The 24,380-nt window shown below is 50.7% G+C and overlaps 2 protein-coding genes across 5 annotated transcripts in view; one reads left to right on the plus strand and one right to left on the minus strand.

Moving 5' to 3' along the window:
• Positions 1-24,380, plus strand: part of LOC127039327 (zinc finger protein 420-like) — a 645,607-nt gene that overhangs the window by 222,870 nt on the left and 398,357 nt on the right. The window contains exons 13-15 of one of the 2 annotated variants that reach the window (XM_050932728.1): positions 1,704-1,817; positions 2,170-3,023; positions 5,194-5,345. The exons of the other annotated variant lie outside the window; for it this stretch is intronic. Of the exons in view, the coding sequence (XP_050788685.1) occupies positions 1,704-1,817; positions 2,170-2,954 (899 nt within the window). The 3' untranslated portion in view covers positions 2,955-3,023; positions 5,194-5,345. Of the gene's footprint in view, positions 1-1,703; positions 1,818-2,169; positions 3,024-5,193; positions 5,346-24,380 lie in introns of those variants that run through there. 2 annotated transcript variants of the gene reach the window in all.
• The window catches only part of LOC127039329 (zinc finger protein 665-like), a 370,491-nt gene that overhangs the window by 110,020 nt on the left and 236,091 nt on the right, over positions 1-24,380 (minus strand). The window lies entirely within an intron of this gene.

Raw genomic sequence — 24,380 nt, forward strand, 5'->3', positions numbered from 1 at the left:
ACTCCGCAGGGGCAGAGCGCGCATCATCATGATCACTCCAGAGTGGTCCAGGCAGCACTGATATACCACGTTGCTCGGCCTGTCAATAACAGACCCAATTACCCTGCCACCCCACCCAGACCTCATCACTCAGGGCAACGACAGGCTTCGTCACTCGGACCTGCAGCCTCTTCGCCTCACGGTGTGGCTGCTGCGTAACTGAGCCGGGATGACAGGAAGCCTTCCACCTGGTCAACGTACCGGGCCAGGTGGAAGCGTTTCTTCTACAGCTGCAATACGCTCGATCTTGCTCCTGCTGAGGTCTCGATCCCCTCTATTTGGCCTGCCTCTGGCCTTCAGCGGCAGGACCTGGCGGTATCATCGCTGAGGATACACTCAGCAGCCATCTCTACCTTCCAGCCAGGCTAAGGTGGACGTTCCGTGTTCTCACGCTCTATGGGTTCGAGATCCCTTAAGGGCTTGGAGAGCTTGCACCCTCGGTTGCGCCGCCCAGCCCCAACCTGGGACCTCAACCTAGTTTTAACCAGACTTATGTCTCCCCCAGTCGAGCCGTTCACGACTGGCCCTCTGCTATACCTGTCTTGGACGACAACTTTCCTCGTAGCTGTTACATCGGCCAGACGGGTCTCCGAGCTCAGAGCTCTTACGGTGGTTCCGCCGTACACTAGGTTTCACAAAGACAAGGTGCAGTTATGACCGCACCCGGCTTTCCTCCCTAAGGTGGTTTCGGCCTTTCATGTTACCCACAGCTCAACGCAATGGGCACAACCATTGCACTCCTTGGACATCTGTGGAGTGCTCGCATTTATATTGCACTGCCAGAACCATTTCGTAAGGTGCCCCAGCTCTGTCACGGTAGCGGGCCAAAGGGAGGGCTTGCTTGTTTTCCTCTCAGAGGATCTCATCTTGGGTGATGGCGGACTTCCGCACTTCTTATGATTTGGCTCATATTTCCCCAAGCCACATCATCGTACAGTCTACCAGGGCTCAGGCTTCATCTGCCGCCTTGCTGGCTCGTGTTCCTACCCACGAGATCTGTCGCGCAGCTCCATTGGTCCTCGGTCCATACCTTTGCTTCGCAGTATGCCCTGGTTCAACAGTCAAGAGATGCTGTAGCCTCTGGCTCAGCAGTTTTCATTCTGCCACATTTCACTCCGACCCCACCGCCTACGTAAGGCTTGGGATTCACCTAACTGGAATGGATATGAGCAATCACTCGAAGAAGAAAAGATGGTTACTCACCTTTGTAACTGTTGTTCTTCGAGATGTGTTGCTCATATCCATTCCACACCCGCCCTCCTTCCCCACTGTCGGAGTAGCCGGCAAGAAGGAACTGAGGAGCGGGTGGGCCGTCAGGGGTATATATCAAGCGCCATGATGGCGCCACTCTAGGGGGCGACCTGCCGGCCCACTGAGTTGCTAGGGTAAAAGTTTTCCGACGAATGTGCACGCGCGGCGCACACACCTAACTGGAATGGATATGAGCAACACATCTCGAAGAACAACAGTTACAAAGGTGAGTAACCATCTTTTTTGGGAGCATCTGCTCACCCTTTTTCAGCCTGCCCTGATTTTGGCCTTTTAAGTGAGGACTGCCCCAGGCACACTGGGTCACACTAAGCACTGAAGTTAAATTAATAGTGTTTTTATGACACAGTCATATGAAATCAACTGAACTCCTTTGTTTTCTTTCATCTGAGCAGGGTTTCCAGTTTCCAAACCTCATATAATCTCCCAGCTGGAACAAGGAGAAGAGCCATGGGTCCCAGACCTCCATGGTTCAGAGGAAAGACGGATCCTGAGAGCTCCCCGCACAGGTGAGGAAACAATAAACGAACTCAGAATCTGTAAGTGCCTGAAGGAAACATCTGGGATGCCCTGCAGAGCCCTTGGGAGGTCTCTCAGTTCATTATTGTCCCTAGGAGGGGTCGTATCCTTAGGGTAAACATAACTCATTGCTTCCTGTAGATCCTAGCAGACACCAGGCCATGGCTGCCTTCCTTCCCCCTGCAAATTTGGGTGGGATATGAAGGCCCAATTGATCCTCTCCTCTCTCCTATTTAGGGAAAGAGTGGAGGAGTTCAGTTCTTGTTTTTATTTGACCTCTCTCTTGTATTGGTTTGGCGTTCCCCTTTCTATCCCTGTTTGAGGTTTCTGTCTCTATCACAGCAGGTGATGCAATGGTAGGTGAGAAAGAGGAGCAGAATTTTCAGCAGGAAAATGTTGAGCAAGTGGATAAACACAGAGCATTTTCGCAAAGATCCAAAAGGAATGTGTCCAGGAGTCATGAGCAGGGAAACTCCTGGGAGAGTCAGCACAGACCAGAAAGAGAGCAGGGAAACCAGCCAGGAGAGAGAATGGGTAAATTTATTTTCTGTTGGGGAACTCAGAAGAGCCTCAAGGAAATCACAGCACAGCAGGAAATCCTCGTGGGAAAGAGGAAAAATACATGCTGTGAGTGTGGGAAAAGCTTCTCTAGCATCTCAGCCCTTTCTCAACATCAGAGAATCCACACAGGGGAGAGGCCCTATGAATGCCGTGAGTGTGGGAAAACCTTCACTCAGAGATCAGGCCTTTCTGAACATCAGAGAATCCACACAGGGGAGAGGCCCTATGAATGCCGTGAGTGTGGGAAAACCTTCACTCACAGATCAGGCCTTTCTCAACATCAGAGAATCCACACAGGGGAGAGGCCTTTTGAATGCAGTGAGTGTGGCAAAACCTTCAATCACAGCTCAGTCCTTTCTAAACATCAGAGAATCCACACAGGGGAGAGGCCCTATGAATGCCGTGAGTGTGGGAAACGCTTCACTGAAAGATCAACCCTTTCTAAACATCAGAGAATCCACACAGGCGAGAGGCCCTATGAATGCCGTGAGTGTGGGAAACGCTTCACTTGCAGCTCTGACCTTTCTAGACATCAGAGAATCCACCACACGGGAGAGGCCCTATGAATGCAGTGAGTGTGGGGAAAAACTTCATTCACCGCCCGCAGCTTGTTAGCCATCAGAGAATCCACACAGGTATGCGACCCAATGGAAGCAGTGAATGTGGGAAAACCTTGTTCTGCCACTGAGCCCATGTGAGCCATCAGAGAATCTGCGAACGCTATAAAAACCTCTAGGGCTATCAATACTTTAATACTTTTCCTGATTCCCACAGAGTAACTTTTAAAAGCTGTTCGAACTGCTTGGAGCACTGATATCCCTCAGTTTGTCCAGATGAGTGGCCCAGTTTTGCATTTTGCAGTTTGACTCTTTGAGGTGGACCCATTTGTCCTTTCTATCAACTCCATTCTCCCATGAGTAATTTGAGTGTGCCCTTCTCACAAGAAACAAGGGAGCATCACATTTATACCATTCCTCCTATTGCAGAGTTATTGTTAGAGTCACCAGTGATGCAGATTGTATCATTGCCAGTTATTCTCACGTTGCTTTGGGGTTGTGCTGAAGAGCAGTTATCATGGGATCTTTCCAAATTATATTTAAATGAAGAGGAGCAAGGGCAGGAAAAAAAGTGTCCTTTCAGCCTCTGTGATACTGGAAGGAAATGTAAAAAGCGGCAGAGTCCTGTGGCACCTTATAGACTAAAAAACGTTTTGGAGCATAAGCAATATACAAAAACCTGTAGGAGAACACTTCAGTCTCCCTGGACACACAATCACAGATTTAAAAATAGCCATCCTGCAACAAAAAAACTTCAGACCCACACTTCAAAGAGAAACGGCTGAGCTTCAGTTTATTTTCAAATTTGACACCATCAGCTCAGGATTAAACAAAGACTGTGAATGGCTTGCCAACTACAAAGGCAGTTTCACCTCCCTTGGTGTTCACACCTCCACTGCTGTAAGAGAGCCTCATCCTCCCTGATTGAACTAACTTTGTTATCTCTAGCCTGATTCGTGCTTGCATATTTATACCTGCCTCTGGAAATTTCCACTACATGCATCTGATGAAGTGGGGATTCACCCACAAAAGCTTATGCGCCAATATGTCTGTTAGTCTGCAAGGTGCCACAGGACTCTTTGTCACGTTGTACAGAGCTGGACTAAGACAGCTACCCCTCTGATACCTGGAAGGAGATGGGGTGACTCAGAGATTCCCTCCTTCCCTATCACGGCAGAACTGTTACCTTTTGTCTGAGCCAGGCAGAGTTTATCGTCATCACATTCTACCCCTCCAATTCTCAGAGTGTCATGTGATGAAGTGTTCTCAGTTGTCCGTGCTTGGAGATGATGCTTTGACTTATTTAATCCTATGCCAGAGTTGCTATGACTGGAGATGAAAGTATCAAAGGGCTGGAAGGGGAATTCAAATGGATCCTAAATACAATGTGATCATTTGGAGTTTAAATCCCAGGTTCCATCTATTGGTAAAGCCAATTCTGCAAGGTGGCTGCTTTTTCCCCCATTATGGGAATGCTAGGATACTAAACATGTTGTAAATAACATAACTGACTATTGAGACAGTGCTCATTGAAATATGTTTGAATGGATTAGAGGACAATGTGATGGGAGAATCTCTTGTCCTGATTCTAAATAATTAGATGTAGCCTCCTCTGGAATTTCAATTTACACTTCATTGTCATGTATTCTATCTCTCTGTGATCTGGGTTTCTATCTTTCTTGATGGCTCTGTGGTCACACAATTAGATATTAGTTCAGCTCAGATTTATTGGAGAATTGAAGACCAATGAGCATTTGCTAAAGTCATCATTTCTCACTTCAGCTTTGCTTTTCCCCATCCTTCCATGATGACATGGAGAAAGTTCAAGTGCAGTTCTGTCAACAGGAGAGAACTCTCCAGTTTACTGGCCATGCTAACAGAGACACAGCAGTGATTTAAAATCTCCACTTGGAAATGGGGAACAACAGCAGACCCCTCAGTAACTGAGGGAAGTGCATATGAGCACAGCATAGTTCAATTGTTTAAATCAATATTGTCTCAGATGGCTGTGTTGGCAGGAGAAGCTCTCCTGCTGACATAGCGCTATCTACACAGGGATTAGAGCTGTGTAACTACGTTGCTCAGCTGTCTCAATTTTTCACATCCCTGAGCAATAATTATACCAATAAATGTCTGTAGTGAAGACTAGAGAGTTTTCTCTTGTGTTTTATGCATTTACATCACTTCTCCCCTACCTCCTACTACTTCGAAAGATTTAAAGTGTGACAAGAGAGGTATTTTTCCTCAGGATGCAAACATTCCCACATAGGAGACGCCTTCCACCAACACGCATGGCAGAAGAACCAGAGATATATGAACTCTCAGAAGTGTTGGGACAAACCACAACTTGAGCCAAGGTTCAGGTGTTGGCAACGGGGATTAAAAGAAAACTAACATATATGACATGAATTTGTGATTTTTTAATATGTTAATGTTACCAGTGAAAATGAAATTATAGATGGTTATTGGTTCAAGAGTAAGAGACTAATTGTTTGATGATCTGAATTATTTTGGAAAACTGGAAGTTGTCTTGTTTTTTTCTTTTTTTAGTTGTACAGGAAATGATGGCTAATCTTCAAAAGTTACTTGGATTTAATTTACCCCCTGTAGTGCAGAGAGTTCTGGTAGAAAACCTCACTCCAAAGGTTGGGATGGGAGAATAGGTGTTAGAGTGTATGTCATGGTATAAATCCCCACTCTGAACCTTAGCGTTCAAAAGTTGGGGTACCAGCATGAATTCCTCTAAGCTTGATTACTAGCTTAGAACCTGTAGCACTGCCGCCAACCAGGAATTCCAGTGCCTGGTACACTCTGGTCCCCCCAAAACCTTGCCCAGGGACTCCCAAGACCCAGACCCTCTGGATCTTAACACAAGGAAAGTAAACTCTTTCCCCCTCCGTGGCCTCTCCCAGGCGTCCCCTCCCTGGGTTACCCTGGAAGATCACTGTGATTCAAACTCCTTGAATCTTAAACAGAGAGGAAAATGCACCTTCCCCCTTCCTTCTCTCTCCCCTTCCCAGACTCTTCCTGAGAGAGAGAGTAATCCTAACACAGAGAGAATATAGCCTCTCTCTCCCCCTTCCCTCCTTTCTCCCCACCAATTCCCTGGTGAATCCAGACCCCATCCCCTGGGGTCTCACACCAGAATAAAAAAAACCAATCAGGTTCTTAAACAAGAAACTTTTAATTAAAGAGCGAAAAAAAATTATCTTTGTAAATTTAAAATGGAATAGGTACAGGGTCTTTCAGCTATAGACACTGGGAATATCCTCCCAGCCTAAGTATTCAAGTACAAATTAAAATCCTTTCAGCAAAATACAAATTTGAACTCCTTCCAGCCAAATGCACATTTGCAAATAAAGAAAACAAACGTAAACCTAACTCGCCATCTACCTAGTACTTACTATTTGGAATCTATATGAACCTGTATCAGGGAGATTGGAGAGAAACCTGATTGCACATCTGGTCCCTCTGAGCCCCCAGAGTGAACAACAACCAAAAACTAACAGCACACACAAGATTTGAAAGTATCCTGTCCCCTGATTGGTCCTCTGGTCAGGTGACAGCCAGGCTCCCTGAACTTGTTAACCCTTTATAGCCAAAAGAGATATAAAGTACTTTTGTTCTATTAACTCCTACTCTCTGTTTATGACAGTGTATAAGAGAATATTGGGCCTGTATAGATTTTATTTTTTTGTATTTCAATTAGAACATATTTTGCTTAGCTTCGAAGTCAATTTCTATTAAAAGGAAAACTACTCGAGGAGACAAGTTGTCTTAAGTTTTTACCCACTTACACTGTAAGGGTCACTGGCTTCCCCACTTCTCTAATTTGCAAAGGAGAGGTCTGACATCTGTCATAGGATGTGTCCAGCAGGTAGGAAAGCTGCAGCTGTCAGCCATCAATACCAAGGAAAAGGCTGAAATCCATTGCCTTTCATATCAAAAAGCCATCCAAACGCTGGTCTACACTGACAAGCTATGTTGACATTGCCACATCTCTCTGGGGTGTGAAAAATCCACTCCCCTGAGAGAAGTAGTTAATGTGACCTAAGCCCCAGCGTAAACAGTGTTAGGTTGTCAGAAGAATATTTCCAGTGTTTGAAGGCTAGACAGAGCTTTAGACAGATTGATCCCCTTTGAGAATCAAGTCATGACATCAATTCCAATTTTGACCCATCTCCCTATATGTGAGAAAGCTGCTAGTATGGAGGGATGAGCCAGGTATCCGATCACCTGGTTCAACTGAGGGAAAAGCTCTTAGTACCCATCAGTCCAAAGACTGAGAGAAATGGAGAGTTCCAACCATTGTCATTTTAGTATCTTATTGTTCCTCTCTCTGTTTTTTGTGCTGGCCTGTTCGTTCTATCAGGGTGTGACTGTATAGCTCAGTGCATGTGTGATAAAAGCTCTTTGGTGGCAGTTGGCAAAGAGGTCAAATAATTCACAAGAAACTCCTGCCTCAGACCTGACAAACTCATCACACCTAATGCACTAATTTTTATGATATTTATCCAGGAAGCTTAGCAGTGGGATCTCTAGTGAAAGCTTGTAAATTATTGTTACTCCTGGTCACTGCAAGATGTGTATATGAGTTCTGTTGAAGGAGTTTTGTAAGTATATGGAAAATTAGGCCCATATGGTATTGTCATGAAAGTGAGTCACCCCAATCACAGGTCTTGTTGGGGACAGCCCATTCAAATGGGAGGGAATTGTCACCCGTCCCTTGCTAGCCAGCTATGTGATGTATTGCTGTATTGTCAACCTGTGCTCCAGCCCAGAAAAGCCAATGGAGAACTATCAATGACAAATTATAGATATGGAAACCCTGTGGAAGTGAAAAGGACAATATGACAATGAGGAAATGGTCCATTCTGTGAATATACGCAAAAGACTGATTCAGTTTATGACAGGGTGGAGAGAAACACTCTGGGTCCATTCACCAAGGAGATCACTAATGAGCAGTGGTGCTTCAAGAAAGGCAGGGGTGTGGCTCCTAGGGACTAGCAATCACTGCAATAGACTGTCACCTCACACTTCAGTCTACTTAGCTAGGGAAGGGAGCTATTAAAAAGTGTCGGTTGCATTTTGTGATTTTGTTTTGTTGGTAACGGTTGGTTTCTATCACTCACATTTGTTTCTGTTTAAATCTCTGTCCCTTGTTAAATAAATTTCCGTTTGGTCGATAACTGTGCTCAAGTGCTGTGTGTGATACCAGTAAAACTGGTAACCTGGGATGTACCATTGCTTTGGGCAGAGAGGAGCTGGGATTTTTCTGAGCCCTGGTCTACCCTGGGGGGGGGGGGGGGAAGGGGGAATCGATCTAAGTTACACAACTTCAGCTACATGAATTATGTAGCTGAAGTCAGTGTACTTAGATTGACTTACCGTGGTGTCTTTGTCGTGTTGAGTCGACTGCTGCAGCTCCCCGTAGACTCTGCCTGCGCCTCTCACCAAGCTGGAGTACAGCAGTCGGCAGGAGAGCACTCGATGTATTGCATCTACACTAGACGCGATATATCGACCCCCGCTGGATCGATCGCTGCCCACCGATTCGGCAGGTGGTATAGACATAACCCGAGTATCTGGTGATCGGAGCTGGACCCTGGAGGGGAACACATTGAAGGAACTCGGGGGTTAAGGTGCATCTATTGTCAAGCTGCTGTGGCTCAGAGGAGGGTGCTTGACTGCCGGACAGGCTGGTGAGCTTGGTCGCTAACATCCAGCTGCCAAAAGTCCTTCTTAGTAGTGGCAGGTGGCAACAAGAAGGAGACTCACAGCCCTTGGCACCCTTAGAATGGTCACAGTGTGCATCTATGTTGATCAACCTGTCAGATCCACACAGGGAAAGCTCCCTATAGCATAGCTCCCTGACTCAAAATAGCCCTAAAACTCTGCCCTATGAAATCAGGGAACATGTGCTCTTCGCTCTGTGAAAGCATGTAAAGAATCCAAGCACTGGAGAGTAGGGATTGGGTCCAGAGTGACCTAGTCAAATTGGAGGATTGGGCCAAAAGAAATCTGAGGAGGTTGAACAAGGAGAAGTGCAGAGTCCTGCACTTAGGAAGGAGGAATCCCCTGCACTGCTACAGCCTGGGGACAGACTGGCTAAGCGGCAGTTCTGCAGAAAAGGACCTGCAGTTGGACTAGATACCTCCTGAGGTTTCTTCCAACCCTAATCTATGATTCTGAGTAGCTGCAAGTGGCCCCCAAATGTTTCTTTGTGTTCACAACTGTAAAGACGCTGGGAATGGGCAACAGGATGGATCACCTCATGATTATGTGTTCTGTTGATTCTCTCTAAAGCATCTAGCATTGACCACTGTTGGAAGACAGGACACTGGGCTAGATGAACCATTGCTCTGACCCGGTACGGCTGTTCTTATGTTTTCTGTACAGGAATGAGGCTCTTACAAAGCAGAAATGGGAGGTGTGGCTCTAAATTGAATTCAGTTTTAGAGAGAAATGTGTTCAAACACAGTGAGACTTGATGTATGGAAGAAAAAGGAAGTGATCCCCAGCTCCTTCCCCAAAGCCTTAGGTGGGGATTAGCTGCCAACAGCTGTGGCTGCTGCTCTGAGGGGAGCAGTATAAGCTGTCTGCCTGGGGATGCAGCCCACCAGCTGGTTCTCCTGGGGCAGATGGTGAGTTGCTGGGCAGGGATGGTGCATCAGCTGGGGTCTGAACTATGAACAGGGATCTAAGGACCCTACACTGGTCTCCAGTGGGGGTTGAGGATGCTGAGGCAGTGGAAACTCAGCATCAGAGTCATCAAGATTCAAAGCTGCTTGGGGGTGGAGAGGAGGGGGATGACTGCTGGATTTTTAATGCATCCCCTTAACTACTCACCCATGACAACCTGGCTACCCCCAGCTTTGTCATTGCTCTGTGGTTCTCCTGTTGCCCATTCCCAACTTCTGGCAAACAATGGCTAGAGACACCATCCTGCCCATCCTGGCTAATCGCCATTGTTGACCCTGTCCTCCATGCACTTCTCTAGTTCTTTTTTAGCTCTGTTCTAGTCTTGGCCTTCACAACATCCTCTGGCAAAGAGTTCCCCAGGTTAACTGTGCGTTGTATGAAGAAATACTTCGTTTCAAACCTGCAGCCTATTCATTTCATTTGGTGACCCCTCCTAGTTCCTGTTTTATGAGGAGGAGGAAATAACACTCCCTTCCTTGGTCCTTTGAAAGATGATATGTGAACCCCCACCTCCCTGCCCCATATCTCACGTCCAGGGACCAACACGAATATAACAACACTGCAAACAACAAGGTTCAAAGTCAATGCATGTGGGAAAAGCATCGTGTGTTTCATTCCTTACATTCCTGTCCCATTGCATGGCCATTTCCTTTCTCTCCTTTCTGTTAAAAGCTTTTCTGTTTTGCACAGAAACATTATTTCCCCAAGAGAGACCCAGGAGTGAGGGCTGCATTCCTGTACCAAACAGTCACTAGAAGGGGGCAGAGAAAGGCCTTTAGGACGAGGCATCTATCACTGACAGAAAATCATCTCCCACCTGCAGGTCACTGGCAGCCTGAATTTCTTCCTTATCCTTCCGGAGTCTTGTCTGGAATCAGCACTATCCAGCCCTTCTGTATGTAGTGGGGAAAAATCACAAACCTTGTCTTTAAAACAAGCTGTTCCCTTCCTTCTCAGGGAAGATTTTTCTATGATTGAGGTTGAGTTTCACTTCCCCTCTCCTAGGGGCGGGTTGGGTGTGGGGCCAGCTCCCAATGAGATCTGTTTTCAGCTTTGCCCCCTAACTCTGCTCCCAGCTGTCTGGAGGCTTCCAGCCCATCCACCCTGCTCAATAGCTCCATGGTCATGTGTCACCCCCTTTACCAACACACGTAGCCTGCAGAAAAGCTACTCCTGCCAAATGTATTGGTGGTACAGTGGTGAGCATAGCTGCCTTCACAAGCAGTTGACCTGGCTTCAATTCCCAGCCAACGCAATAATGGCTTTTCTCTTTTGTTGGTTCCTTGTCTGGAAGTGGTTTAATTTCAGTCACATTGTGTTACAATCACATCATCAATAGACTCAGACAAAAAATGTGGCAAAGCCCAGCAGTTCACACAGGATGGAGGCACACAAGGGGCTGAGAAGACAAAGCACTTGGAAACCTGCATCTCCCATCCCCTGGCCTTCCATGTTGTGATCCCAGCTGTGTGCAGATATTTATCTGATGTTCCTGCATGATGGGGAAATAAAGTTTTGAGTCAGTTTTTGCTCCGACAGATTCCTTTGCTGTTACAATTATAATGATATGAACAAAGGGAACCAAAAAAAAAAAAAAAAGGCAAAACAAAATCCACCCAAATTGCAATACAGGTGGGGAAAGAGAAGATCACAGTTAAGCCAAATATGTCAAAATAAAAATTAATACTAAAACAGGAGCCGGGGGAGAGAGATCAGGTCTGTGGAGATCCCCTTGATATTTGAACTCACTTTGCTAGAATCAAAGTTCAGACTTGACACTGGAAAACCTACAACTACCCAGCTCTGTGAACACCAAGATGGAGCTGGGACACTTGTTCTGCTTCAATCATTTACTGTCTCTGTGTTCTCTGTCTCTTCTCCCCCATTACTCTTCTCCAATGTCTCTGCCTTTCTCCTCTTGTTCCCTCTCCTCTGCCCTTGCCCAGAACTCACACTCTACAGCAGTTAGGAAAAGCCAGAGTTTCCATGTTCCACACATGATCCTGTATCAGAGGATATGTGACCCCGGCCAAAATGAGTCACCAGAACAATATGACCCTTTATGGGAGACCTCTGCCTATTCCACAATTTACACCTCCCTCCCCCCCAAAGGAGGTGAAGTACAGCTCTGACTAAGAGGCCCCCATAGGAGATACTTCAGCCCAAAGACAAATTTGTGTGAAATGCTGAGAAGTGAAGAGCCCCCTTGGCTCCCCTAAATCCCCAGAACTCTAGTGTCACCCCCATGGCACCAGCACAGCGAACCCAGTGGAATGGGATTATAGACTACAAGGGGGAGGCAGCAGGGAGCGAGGTGACAGGGAGTCTCTATCTTTCCTTCTCTCTTCACTTTCTGTTCTTCTCTTTCCTTCCAGGAACTGCAGTCACAGCAGGGAGGGGTTTGTCTCTTTATTGGGGATCCGTGTCTGTCACGGAGGTTGCAAAAGTCATAGATTCTGTGACTTCTGCAGTGGCCAGTGTGGCTGACTCCGTGGCTGCCCAAGCAGCTGGCCTGGGGACAGCTTGAGCAGTGGTTCCAAGGATGGCAGGAGCAGCCACAGCTCGGTGGCTCCTGGCACCTGTCCTGAGGTGGCCAGAGCAGGGCTGGCCTCGGGGGCTCCCCTGGGGCTTCTCCCCCCCGTACATGGTGCCACGGGCCCCCTGGACTCCCTGCCCCCACAGCTGGTGCCACGGACCCCTCTGGGTTTCCCTCTCCAAGATTCAATGAGGGATATTTATGGTATAGGTCATGGATGGGTCATGGGCAGTGATTTTTTGTTTTTTGCCCGCGATCTGTCCATGACATTTACTAAAAAAAAACCTGTGATTAAATCTTATCCTTCCTCATTATCGAGCAAATAAATCAACACGCTTCCACCTGCAAGCGGATTTAGCCCAGGACCCTCAGAGTCAGCAGCTGTTATGCCCCCATTGAGCTCTCTGGTCAGGTGTCCTAGCGCTGGAAGCCTCCTGTTTAGATCCTAAAATAGCGTTTTTGCACCAAGGGGGGGCTAAAATTTTGGACCAGACATTGTAGCTCGACTGTTATTTTATTGAATTGCTTCAAAAGAGCAAGTGTAGAAAGCGTCCTAAGTGCCAGGCTCTCTGCCATGGAAACAGCTGCCCCTGCTCTGCAAGAGTCTGTGCGTTCCACACAGCAACGTACAAACCTGCTCCGAGCTGAAGGGGGGTCAGACAGTGACAGGGTTGGTAACAAATACTTCAGACTATTAACTCCAGGTCCCTTCCTTTCTTTAATGCAGGATGTGCCAGTCACCTGGTAACCATGGTGTTATCTTCACCTTAAAATACCTCTCAGTACATTTTCAGTGAGCCCTCCACCTCCTGCTCTTCCTGCAGCTAGCCCCGCATCTCATGCCCTGCCTGCAGCCAGCCCCTGCCTGCAGCCAGGGCTGCCTGCAGCCAGCCCTGCTCCCCCTGCCCTGCCTGCAGCCAGCCCCATACCCCCTGCCCTGCCTACAGCCAGCCCCGTACCCCCTGCCCTCCCTGCGGCCAGCCCCGTACCCCCTGCCCTCCCTGCGGCCAGCCCCGCACCCCCTGCCCTCCCTGCGGCCAGCCCCGCACCCCCTGCCCTGCCTGCGGCCAGCCCCGCACCCCCTGCCCTGCCTGCGGCCAGCCCCGCACCCCATGTCCTGCCTGCGGCCAGCCCGTCTGCAGCCAGCCCTGCTCCCCCTGCCCTGTCTGCAGCCAGCTCCACACACCATGCCCTGCCCACATCCAACCCCTGCCACACCCCCTGCCCTGTCTCCAGCCACACCCCCGTGGTCCTGCCCAAAGCCAGCCAGCCCCCACACACACCCCAACCCACACCAGCCCTGCACCCCCTGCCCTGTCTCCAGCCAACCCCTGATGCACCCCCCTGCCTGAAGCCAGCCAGTCCCACACTCTGTCTCCAGCCCTGCCAACCCCTGCTGCACCCCCCTGTGGCCTGCCCTGAAGCCAGCCAGCCTGCCCCAAACACTCCTCTCTCTAGCCAGCCCCGCACCCCTTACCCTGCCTGCAGCCAGACCCCACCTCCAGTCAGACCCTGCCCTGCCTCCAGCCAGCCCCATGTCCACTGGTGCCCTGAAGTTCCCAGGGCAGTAACCCTGCACATCTGCTTCAATGAGTGGGGCAGGGAGCAACTGGGACCCACACATGTGCACACCCTAGGGTGACTATACAGCAAGTGTGAAAAATCAGGACAGGGCATGGGGGGTAATAGGATCCTAGATAAGAAAAAGACCCCAAAATTGAGACTGTCCCTATAAAATCAGGACATCTGGTCACCCTACCACACCCCCAGGATTCCTGAGTTCCATTGCTGGGTTTCCTATTGGTTCCACTACTGGTTGTTTTCCTTTTTCTGTGGGACTTTGGGCAAGTTGCTCCTCACTCGAGGGCTCTGTCCCCAGCCTACAAATGGGGATTTCATACTTTCCCGCTATTGGAAAGTGCTGGGAGAATCCCGCAGCAAAAGCTGCTCTGACAGTGCTAAGCAGCATCTGACCATTCAAAGTCAGAGCGCACTGCCCAGGAGGAGTGTTTGGCTCTGGGGTTTCACTTCAGCCCAGTCTAGAGAGAGGGGCCCAACCATGGAGTTTGGCTCAAGAAGACCAAGTCTCCAATTTGTTAAGGGTGTTTTGAATTTCAGTCCTGTGCTCCAAAATGCTTGGCGTCAGTTGCAAATTTTAGAAGCATGCTCTCCACTCCGTTTTCCAAATCATTCATGAAAATATTGAATAGTACCGGACCCCGGACTGATCCCTGCCGGACTCACTAGGTACACACTCTCCGTTGGACAGCCAAACCTGGAGAAGGGCTCCTGGAGTCTGGGGTTTCAACCAGCTCTGCACCCACATTCAGGGGCCGGCTTTAGCAAGCGCGGGGCCCAATTCGAATAGTTTTGATGGGGCCCCGGCAGGGATGACTAAAAAAGACACCTTTCATTTCTTCCATGTATTATTTACTTTCCATGACTGTATACATAATAACAAAATTATATATTACATACATTACATCATATTGTATATGGCTCTTTTCTTACTCCCACTTGGGTGCTTTCTACCAATATCTCTTCATCTCTTGCCCATATTGATAGAAGTCACCACAGTCTAAAAGAATATTAATTATAGATTTTCACTTTCATATTAGGAAAATAATTTATGTTTCGATAGTTGTTCAACTGATTTTCTTCAATAATGTTTATTTTATGCCCCCTCTTTCCCCCCAGCACCACCCGTCTCGCAGAAACAAACCCTCCTTCCTCAGCGCCACCCTGTCGAAACAGCTGTGGGCCAAAGAGGAAGGTTTTGGGGGGAGAGAGAAATGGCACACATAGGCAAAAAGAAGTATTCCATTCTATTCATCCGAACAAGTGGGCTGTAGCCCATGAAAGCTTATGTTGAAATAAATTTGTTAGTCTCTAAGGTGCCACAATTACTCCTGTTCTTTTTGCAGATACAGACTAACACGGCTGCTATTCTGAAACCTGACACACATAGGGTGACCAGATCACAGCAGTAAAATAGGACCCACCCCCTCTCCGCTCGGCCGCACCATCACACCCTTCTTCACCCCCTAGTCCCCCGCTGACTTGCTGCTTCCCTCCTAGTCAGTCCCCCACCCACCACTTGTCTCCTTTCACTTTCTCCCTCCCCTGCCAGAAACTCTCATGCCTGCCCCTAGAACTCCTTCTGGCTCACTGCTCACCTCTTTGTCCACCTGCTGCTTGCCCACCCGCTTACCCCCAACTCGCTGCTGCACCGCCTCCCCCCCAGTATGTAGCCTCATTCAGAGACCCAGGGGTCATTATATTACTGCACACAGCAGTCAATGCAGTTGTAGATAAATCTCTGCATTATGCATTTTTGTATAACTTTTACATGACTTTGTATTGAACCTTGGCAATGTTATAGCGGGCCCCTAAGATAGTATATAAGGTAAAAGAAAAATGTCTTTTTGCTAGAAGTAGAATAAGAGCTTTCCTCCACTTTGTAATCAATTGCCCTATTGAATGAATGAGGGGTGAATGAGGAAGGTGTGGAAGGCAGGCACCTCCAGACAGCTGCAACCCTTGGAGAGGGGCTGGGAGCCAGACCAAGGAGCTTTGCCCAGGGTTGAGTGGGACGGAATTTAGGTGCTGGGTGCAGGCTGGGGCATGGGGTGGGGTGCAGGAAGGATGGAGGGGTGCAGGCTCTGGGAGGGAGTGCGGAGGGGTGGGTGCCGTGCAGGCTTTGGGACAGAGTTTGGGGGCTGGAGGAGGCTGCTGGGAGGAAGGGACTGCCATGTGGCTTCCTTCCTCCCCTGATGCCCCTCACCATAGCCTCAGTGGAGGATGGAGCTGCCCCTTCCCCAGTGTTTGCAGGAGCGGTGGCTGGGGCTAAACCCAGTCAAACTCTGGTTTTACTCTTTCACTGATGGGTCACTTAAACTCCTTACAAACTCCTTCCCGCCTCTCTCACTCTCCTTTTCTACTGGGCTTGTTCGATCTTTTTGGTGGAGCCAGATGAAAACCACAAACTCCAGTGAGAGCAACAGGCTGGAAGACTAGACTGAACCCACCACCCAGCCTAGTCCATCCCAGAGCCCAGGACTGAGGGCAATGTCCCCTCACCCCCAGGCCACCTGCTTCCACTCCTGGCCTCTCCCAGCGCTGCCAGTGATTCTGTGTGGCTGCATCGGGTGGGATTTCAAGTGGAGCCCTCAACCCCCAGCTAAATTCACCCCTGTTTTGCGACTCTGCACCAAGAGCACCTTTCTTCCCTGCCCTAGAGCTGCTGGATGGCTAGAAAGCTGAGCTGGGCATTTGATTAATCTAGAATATTATCATGCCCCTCCTCAAAAAAACCTTAATATCCACACAGCTTTGGGGGGGGCTATTCGCCCCCCCTCAAAAAGCCGGTCTATTTTATTGTTGCAGGGCAAATGAAGGAGCCATAGTTTAATGGAAATATTCAGCCCCTACAGCGGTCTTGCAGCAGGGAAAGCAGAGCTGATGGGAAGGGAACTGGTTTGGATAGGAGCCCCAGTCCCCTTCCTTTGCAAAATAATTTGGAGAGGGAATCAGATCATGCTGTGCCTCAGTTTCTCCTTCTGCAGAGAGATAAAAGTCTCAGCCTGCCGTGCCATGCTGCAGACCTTTCGCATTGTCCCCTCTTGATGTATTTGATTTCCTCCTCCAAACCTCCCTCTCTCTCTCACCTGGAGTTCACAGCACTAAGTACCGGCTGGGGGCTTTTCTCCTGGGTTCCATGACGTGATCTCGACTTTAGTTGTGAAACAGACACAGGCAGGCACAAACTCACCCTCAAACAGCAAGACCCCGAAAACCACAACACCAACCCAATCTTACAAACCTGTGGGGAATCACAGGGTCAGACACTCACCGCTGGGAGCCCCAGCAGCTGTTCAGGTAGGTGAGGTCCACTGCAGAGATTCCTGTCCCCCTCGGCGTCTCTTCCAGGTGAGTGCTGAGGGGAGGGGAGGGGAGGGGAAGGAAGGCTGTAAAGCACGTGTGCCTTCTCCCCCTTCCCCCTCCTGACCTGCAACACCCACGCGGCTGCCTCTGCTCAGCCCTGTGCCGGTCCGCGTCTCTCGTTGCCTAGCAGCAACAGCTGCAGCTTCCAGGAGACGCAGAACTTTGCTTCCAGGAGACAGCGAGCGCGGGGCCACTTCAGGTGCAGGGCCCGATTCGGGGGAATCGGGCAAATCGGGCTAAAGCCGGCCCTGCTCCCAACCCTGCATGGCTTCTCCTCCCCTGCCCCAGCTTGGCGCTTCTCCCCCCCACTGCAGCTCCTGCAGGGGCCCGGGGCTTCTCCTTGCCCCCTGGCCCCACCGTGGCTCCAGCCCAGTCCAGGGCTTCTCCTCCCCCACTCCAACTCGGCTTCTCTCCTCCCTCCCTCCTGCCAGTATCTGGAGCTTCCCCTCCCCCCAACCTACCACTGCCCCCAGCCCCAGCCTAGCCAGGCTCTCTGGGGCACCCGATGCTGCTGTGGCCGGAGCCCAGTCTGGCGGGCGGGGAGCAGTGATTCCCGCGGAGGCCGTGGCAGAGCCATCAACCTGAGAGGTGCGGGGCAGCCCCAGGGAGCAGGACGGGCTGTGCTGCTGCTGGCCCCGCACCCCTGCCCACCCCTGAGGCTGTTGGGGGTGGGGGGACTCACTCAGCCCCTGCAGGAGCAGGAAGGGGGGAGCAGTTGAGCAGAGCCTGCCCAGCAAACAGCTGATCGCAGCTGCGCACTGGCTGCCCCCAGGGAAAAGCTCAGCTGGACGTAGGTATCTGTGCCCCCATGAACTGCTAAGCCCTCCAGGGACCCCTCCAGCCTTGACATAGGTATCTGTGCCCCCCACAACCCCCTAAGCCCCCTAGGGACCTGTACAGCCTGGAAGTTTTCATCTGTGCACCCCATAAACTTCCTAATCCCCCCGGGACCTGTCTAGTCTGCATGGAGGTATCTGTGACCTCCAGAAACCCCCTAAGCCCCCCCAAAACCCCTACAGCCTGGACGTAGGTATCTCTGAGCCACACGAACCCCCTGAGGACTCCTTCAGCCAGGATGTAGGTATCTTTACCCCTACAACCCCCTAAGCCCCCCAAGGGACTCCTACTGGCTGGACATAGGTATCTGCACCACCCCACCTCCTAAGCACCCCTGGGACCCCTATAGGCTGCAATTAGGCTTCTGTGTCCCCCACGATCCCCTAAGGCCCCCCGGGACCCCTACAGCCTGGACGTAGGTATCTGTGACCCCCACCAATGCACTAAACCCCCAGGGAGCCCTCCAGTTTGGATGTAGGTATATCTGCCCCCCACAACCCCCAATCCCCTGGAGACCCCTACAGCCTGGATGTAAGTATCTGTGCCCGCCCCGACCCTTAAGCACCCCCGGGATCCCTATAGCCTGAAGTTAGGTATCTGTGCTCCCACAACCCTCTTAAGCCCCCCAGCCACCCCTCTAGCCTGGACATAGGTATCTGTGACCCCCATAAATGCACTAAACCCCCAGGGAGCCCTCCAATGTGGACGCAGGTATCTCTGCCCCCCACACCCCCCAATCCCCTCGGGACTCCTACAGCCTGGACGTAGGTATCTGTGCCTGCCCCGACCTCTAAGCACCCCCAGGACCCCTATAGCCTGAAGTTAGGTATCTGTGCTCCCACAACCCCCCTAAGCCCCCCAGCCACCCCTCTAGCCTGGACGTAGGTATCTGTGCCACTCACGAACCTTATAAGCCCCACAGGGACCTCTCGAGCCTGGACATAGGTATTTGGGCCACCCACAAACCATATAAGCCTCCCCAGAGACCCCTAAAGATGGGAGATAGTTATCTCTGCCCCCTACAAACCCGTAAGGCCCACAGGGACCCCTATAGCTTGGAGATAGGTATTTGTGCACCCCAGAAACTCCCTAATCCTTCCTGGGACATCTCCAATCTAGAGATAGATATCTGAGCTCCCCATGAACCCCCTAATCCCCCCCGGGACCCAGACAGCCTGGATGTCGGGTTATGTGCGACCACAGCCCCTCTATGCACCCCAGGAACATCTACAGCCAGGACGTTGGTATCTGTGCCCCCCATAAATCTCCTAAGCCCTCTGGGACCCCTCCAGTGTGAACACAGGTATCTGTGACCCCCCCAGAAACCCCCTAAAGCCCCAGGAACCCCTACAGCCTGGACGTAGGTATCTGTGACTCCAACGAACCTCCTAAACCACCCAGGACTCCTCCAGCTAGGATGTAGGTATCTGTTCCCCTCTCAACCCCCAATCCCCTCGGGACCCCTAGACCCTGGACGTAGGTATCTGTGTCCACCCCGATCCCCTAAGCACCTCCATTACCCCTTTAGCCTGGACGTAGGTATCTGTGCTCCCACAACCCCCCTAAATGCCCCAGCGACCCCTTTAGCCTGGATGTACCTACCTGTGACCCCCACGACCCCCCTAAGCCCCCAGGGATCCCTACAGCCTGGACACAGGTGTCTGAGCACCCCATGAACTCCCTAAGCTCCTCGGGACACATCCAGCCTGGATGTATCTCAGCCCCCAGTGAACCTCCTAATCTCCCTGGGACATCGACAGCCTGGACCTAGGTATCTGTGCCCCCCACAAACCCCCTATACCCCCAGGACTCTTCCAGCTTAGATGCAGGTATCTGTACCCTCACAGCCCCCCTGGGACTCCTACAGCCTGGAGGTTCGTATCTGTGCCCCCCACAAAACTCCAACCCCCCCCAGGACCACTCCAGCCTGGACATAAGTATCTGTGCACCCCACGAACCCATAAGCACCTGTAGGGATGCCTACAGCATGGACTTAGGTATCTGGGGCTCCCAAAAAACCCCTAAGCCCACCAGGGACCCCTACAGCCTAGAGATAAGTATCTGTGCCCCCCCGAAGCCCATAAGCCCCCCCTGCAACCCTCCAGCCTGGACTTAGGTATCTGTGCCCCCCACGAACCCGCTAAGCCCCCCAGGGACCCCTCCAGCCTGGATGCAGGTATATGTGACCCTCACAAACTGCCTAAGCCCACACCCCCTTCGGGAACCCTCCAGCCTGGACCTAGGTATCTGTGCCCCCCCCAACATACTAATTTCCCCTGGAAGCCCTATTGCCTGGACGTAGGTATCTCTGCCCCTCACAAACCCCCTAAGCCTCCCAGGGACTCCTACAGCCTAGATGTATGTATCTGTGCCCCACAGAAAACCCCTAATCCACCTGGAGACCCCTACAGCATGGACCTAGGTATCTTTGCCCCCCAGGAACTCCCTAAACCCCCCAGGAACCACTCCAACCTGGACATAGATATCTATGCCTCCCAAAAAAACCCTTAGCCCCCAAGGGACTCCTAGAGCCTTGAGATAGGTATCTCTGCCGTCCACAAAACCCCCTAATCCCCCCTGGAACCTATCCAGCCTGGACGTACATATCTGTGCCCCCACAACCCCCCTAAGCCCTCTGGGACCCCTCCACCTGGGTGTAGGTATCTGTGCCCCCCCAACGCCCTAAGCACTCCCAGAATCCCTATAGCCTGGACGTAGGTATCTGTGTCCCCTACAATACCAGTAAGCCCCCCCAGGGACCCCTCCAGGACATACATAGGTATCTGTGCCCCTCACCAAGTCCCTAAACACCCAGGGACCTCTGTGCTCACCATAACCCCCTAAGCCATCCAGGGACCTCTCCAACCCGGACGTAGGTATTGGTGTCCTCCACGAAGCCCCTAATCCCCACCAGGACCTCTACAGCCTGGACGCCAGTACCTATGCCCCCACAACCCCCCTAACTCCCCCAGAGTCCTGACCATCCTGGATGTAGGTATCTGTGACCCTACAAACCCCCTTAAGCCCCCCAGAATGCCTTCATCCTGGAAGTAGCTATCTGTACCTCCCATGACCCCTAAGCCCCCCAGGGATCTCTACAGCCTCTACGTAGGTGTGATGCTCTGTGCATTACCCTGCGTGGCCACACGGTGTCACTGTTGCTCCATGCGGGAAATGCTCTGGGCATTACTGTGATGGAGTAGGGACTGTCTGTGGGGGGGAGGGGTGTCATAACATTTTTTCCCAGATTTGGACCTTAGCTTCCGAAATATGGGTGTTAGTATGAAAACCTCCAAGCTTAGTTACCAGCTTGGACCTTGTAAAGCTGCCACCAGCCAGGAATTATACAATGCCTGGCTCACTGTGGTCTCCCCAAAACCTTCCCTGGGGGACCCCCAGACTCAGATTCCTTGAGTCTCACAACAAAGGGAAATAACCCCCTCTCCTTGTTTCCTTGTTACTTCCTCCCAGGCTTCCCTCTCTGGACGACCCTAGGAGATTCCCTGTTCCAGTCCTGGAAACACAAGTACCGAGAGAGCTAATCTGTCTCCCCCCCTCACCCAGAGGGTATGCAAAGTCAGACTTAGTAAATCTAACACAAAGAGATTTTCCCCTTGACTTCTTCCTTCCACCAATTCCCTGGTGAGCTGCACTCAATTCCCTGGAGTCCCCACTAAAGTAAAACTCCAACAGGTCTTAAAAAGAAAGCTCTATATAAAAATAAAGAAAAGGACATAAAAATGGTCTCTCTGTATTAAGGTTACAAATACAGGGTCAATTGCTTAAAAGAAAAATGAATAAACACCCTTATTCAAAAAGAATACAATTCAAAACACTCCAGCAACTACACATATGTAAATATATAAAAAAAACAATATAAACTTACTGTCTTATTATCTTTGTACTTACAACTTGGAAACAGAAGATTAGAAAGCCAGGAGACAGAAAGATCACTCTCAGAGCCGAGAGGATCAGACCCAAGACAAAGACAAAGAACTCACACCCAAAACTTCCCTCCACCCAGATCTGAAAAAGTCTTGTTTCCTGATTGGTCCTCTGGTCAGGTGTTTCAGGTTCCCTGTGTTAACCCTTTTACAGGTAAAAGAACATTAACCCTTAGCTATCTGTTTATGACAGGGGGATGGGAGAGCAGTGGGTGACTTTAGGTGAGGGACAGGACCTAAGCCTGTAACTCGAGCTAGGCAGGAGGGAGGGGTCAGCACCTTTGCCCGGAAAGCTGGACAAAGGAAGGGGCCGGCTGGAGGGAGTTAGTTCAGTTTTGGTTTGGAGCTGGGTTGTTGGAATTCAGGGAATCCCAAACTGAAAACTAAGTTTCCTGAACCCCCAGAAGGACTCGATTGAGGGGTCCTGGTTGTGCCCAAAAGCTCTGCTGTATCCTTCATTCCTGTTGGCCAAAAAAACCTTGTTTTACTGGCTGGCTGAGTCACTGTGTGTCCCAGGAAGAAGGGTGCAGGGCCGGATCTCACCATACTCTGTGACACTCCCTAAGCCCCTCCAGGACCCCTGCAGCCTGGACGTAGGTATCTGTGCCCCTCACCAAACCCCTAAGCCCCCCAGGGACCCCTACAGCCTGGACCTAAATATCTGTGCCCCCCATGAACCCCTTAAGCCCGCTAGGGACCTCTCCAGCCTGGACGTAGGTGGAACTCTTCTGCCAGGCTGAATTCATAGCAGCAAGGACTGGGTTCAATACATAGGGGTCCCTTCCCTACAACGTAATGCAAACCAGATAGAGACCCCACCCAGTGACATGGGAAAATTTTACATATGCATCCCTAGATGCCTCAAAGAGACAATACTTCCTCTCTCGCAAGCACAGAGTCTGGGTGTAGCAGAAAATGTTTAATAACGTGAGATAAACAACATAGCATTAAATTGGGAAAACACCTCAACTAGGCCATGTCCTTTCCCCATGGCTCTTGAGTCTAGCAACCCCCAAATCACCCCAAGACTCCAAAGTCCAATACCTCAAATATTTCAAGAGTCCAGCAACCCCAAAATCATCCACAGTCCCGCAGCCCCAGAGTTCAAGAGTCTATCTGCAGGGTTTTTCCCCCTGCCAGCCTGGGTAGAAAGGGGCACCTTACGTGGTCCACTGCTGACTGCTCTGCCTCTCCGTGGGATTCTGCTTCCGCCTTCCCCACGAACTGCTCAGCTCAGTCCACCAGCTGCTCTGCTCCACCAGCCGGCCTGTGATCTGCTCCAGCTGTCTCCAAAAACTGCTCAGCTCACCTCACTCCATGGGCCACTTCAACCATCCCACAAACTGCTCCTCTCCATCAGCTGCTCTGCTCCACAATATAGCTTCAGACTCCCCCACTAGCTAGCACAGCTTTTTAGTGATTTCAGCTCAAGAACCTGGAACTTCAATTCTCAAGAGAATCAAAAATCAGCTCTGCTATTCAACTATTAAAAGAGAAGAAGGTGCAATTGGTGTTTCTGGCTCACCCAAGGAGCCCACTCCCTTGTCTAGCGAGTGCCACTCAATTGATGGTGAGAATCCCTGTCTCAAAGCAGTTTCACAGTTCCTCATCCATACAATCAGGGTGAAAACACTCCACATCTCACACCCCAACAACAAATAAACTGGGGATAGCACAGCTACCAAAGCAACCATCCCAGGCTGCCATGGCAGTGTCAGGTGGGGTGGGTGTGCCTATGCAAACACAATCAGCCCCTGAAATTCTTTTCCACACTCGCCATAATTCACCACCAGATATCAGGGTAGAGTTCATCCTGCTTCTGCTTACATAGGTATCTGTGCCCCCCACAATCCCCTAATCCCACTGGGACCTATCTAGCCTGGATAAAGGTATCTGTGCTCCCCCACAAACCTCTAAGCCCTCCAGGGAACCCATATGTAGGCATCTGTATGCCCCACAAACCCTCTAAGACCCCCAGGACACCTCCAGCCTGTAGGTAGGTATCTGTGACCCCCAGAGCCCCACAAAGACCCTCGGGACCCCTACAGCATGGATGTTTGTATCTGTGACCCCCACAAACCGCCTAAGCTACCCAGGGCCCCCTACAATCGGGAGGTAGGTATTTGTTCCCCCCCAACACACCTAATCCCCCCCAGGACCCCTCCAGCCTAGATGTAGGTATCTCTGACCCCACAAATCCCCTAAGCCATGACAGGACCCCTCCAGCATGGACATAGGTATCTGTGCCCCCACAACCCTCTTAAGACCCCCGAAACCCGTCCAGCCTAGACGCAGGTATCTGTGCCCCCCACAAACCCCCTAGGCCATGATGGGACTCCTCCAGCCTCGACATAGTTATCTGAGCTCCCCACAATCCCCTTAAGGCCCCCGGAACCCATCCAGCCTAGACGCAGGTATCTCTAAGGTCCCCAGGACCCCTCTTGCCTGGATGAAGGTATCTGTGCCCCCCCA

The sequence above is a fragment of the Gopherus flavomarginatus genome, chromosome 23 (genome assembly GCF_025201925.1).
Source record: "Gopherus flavomarginatus isolate rGopFla2 chromosome 23, rGopFla2.mat.asm, whole genome shotgun sequence".
NCBI classification, from domain to species: domain Eukaryota; kingdom Metazoa; phylum Chordata; order Testudines; family Testudinidae; genus Gopherus; species Gopherus flavomarginatus.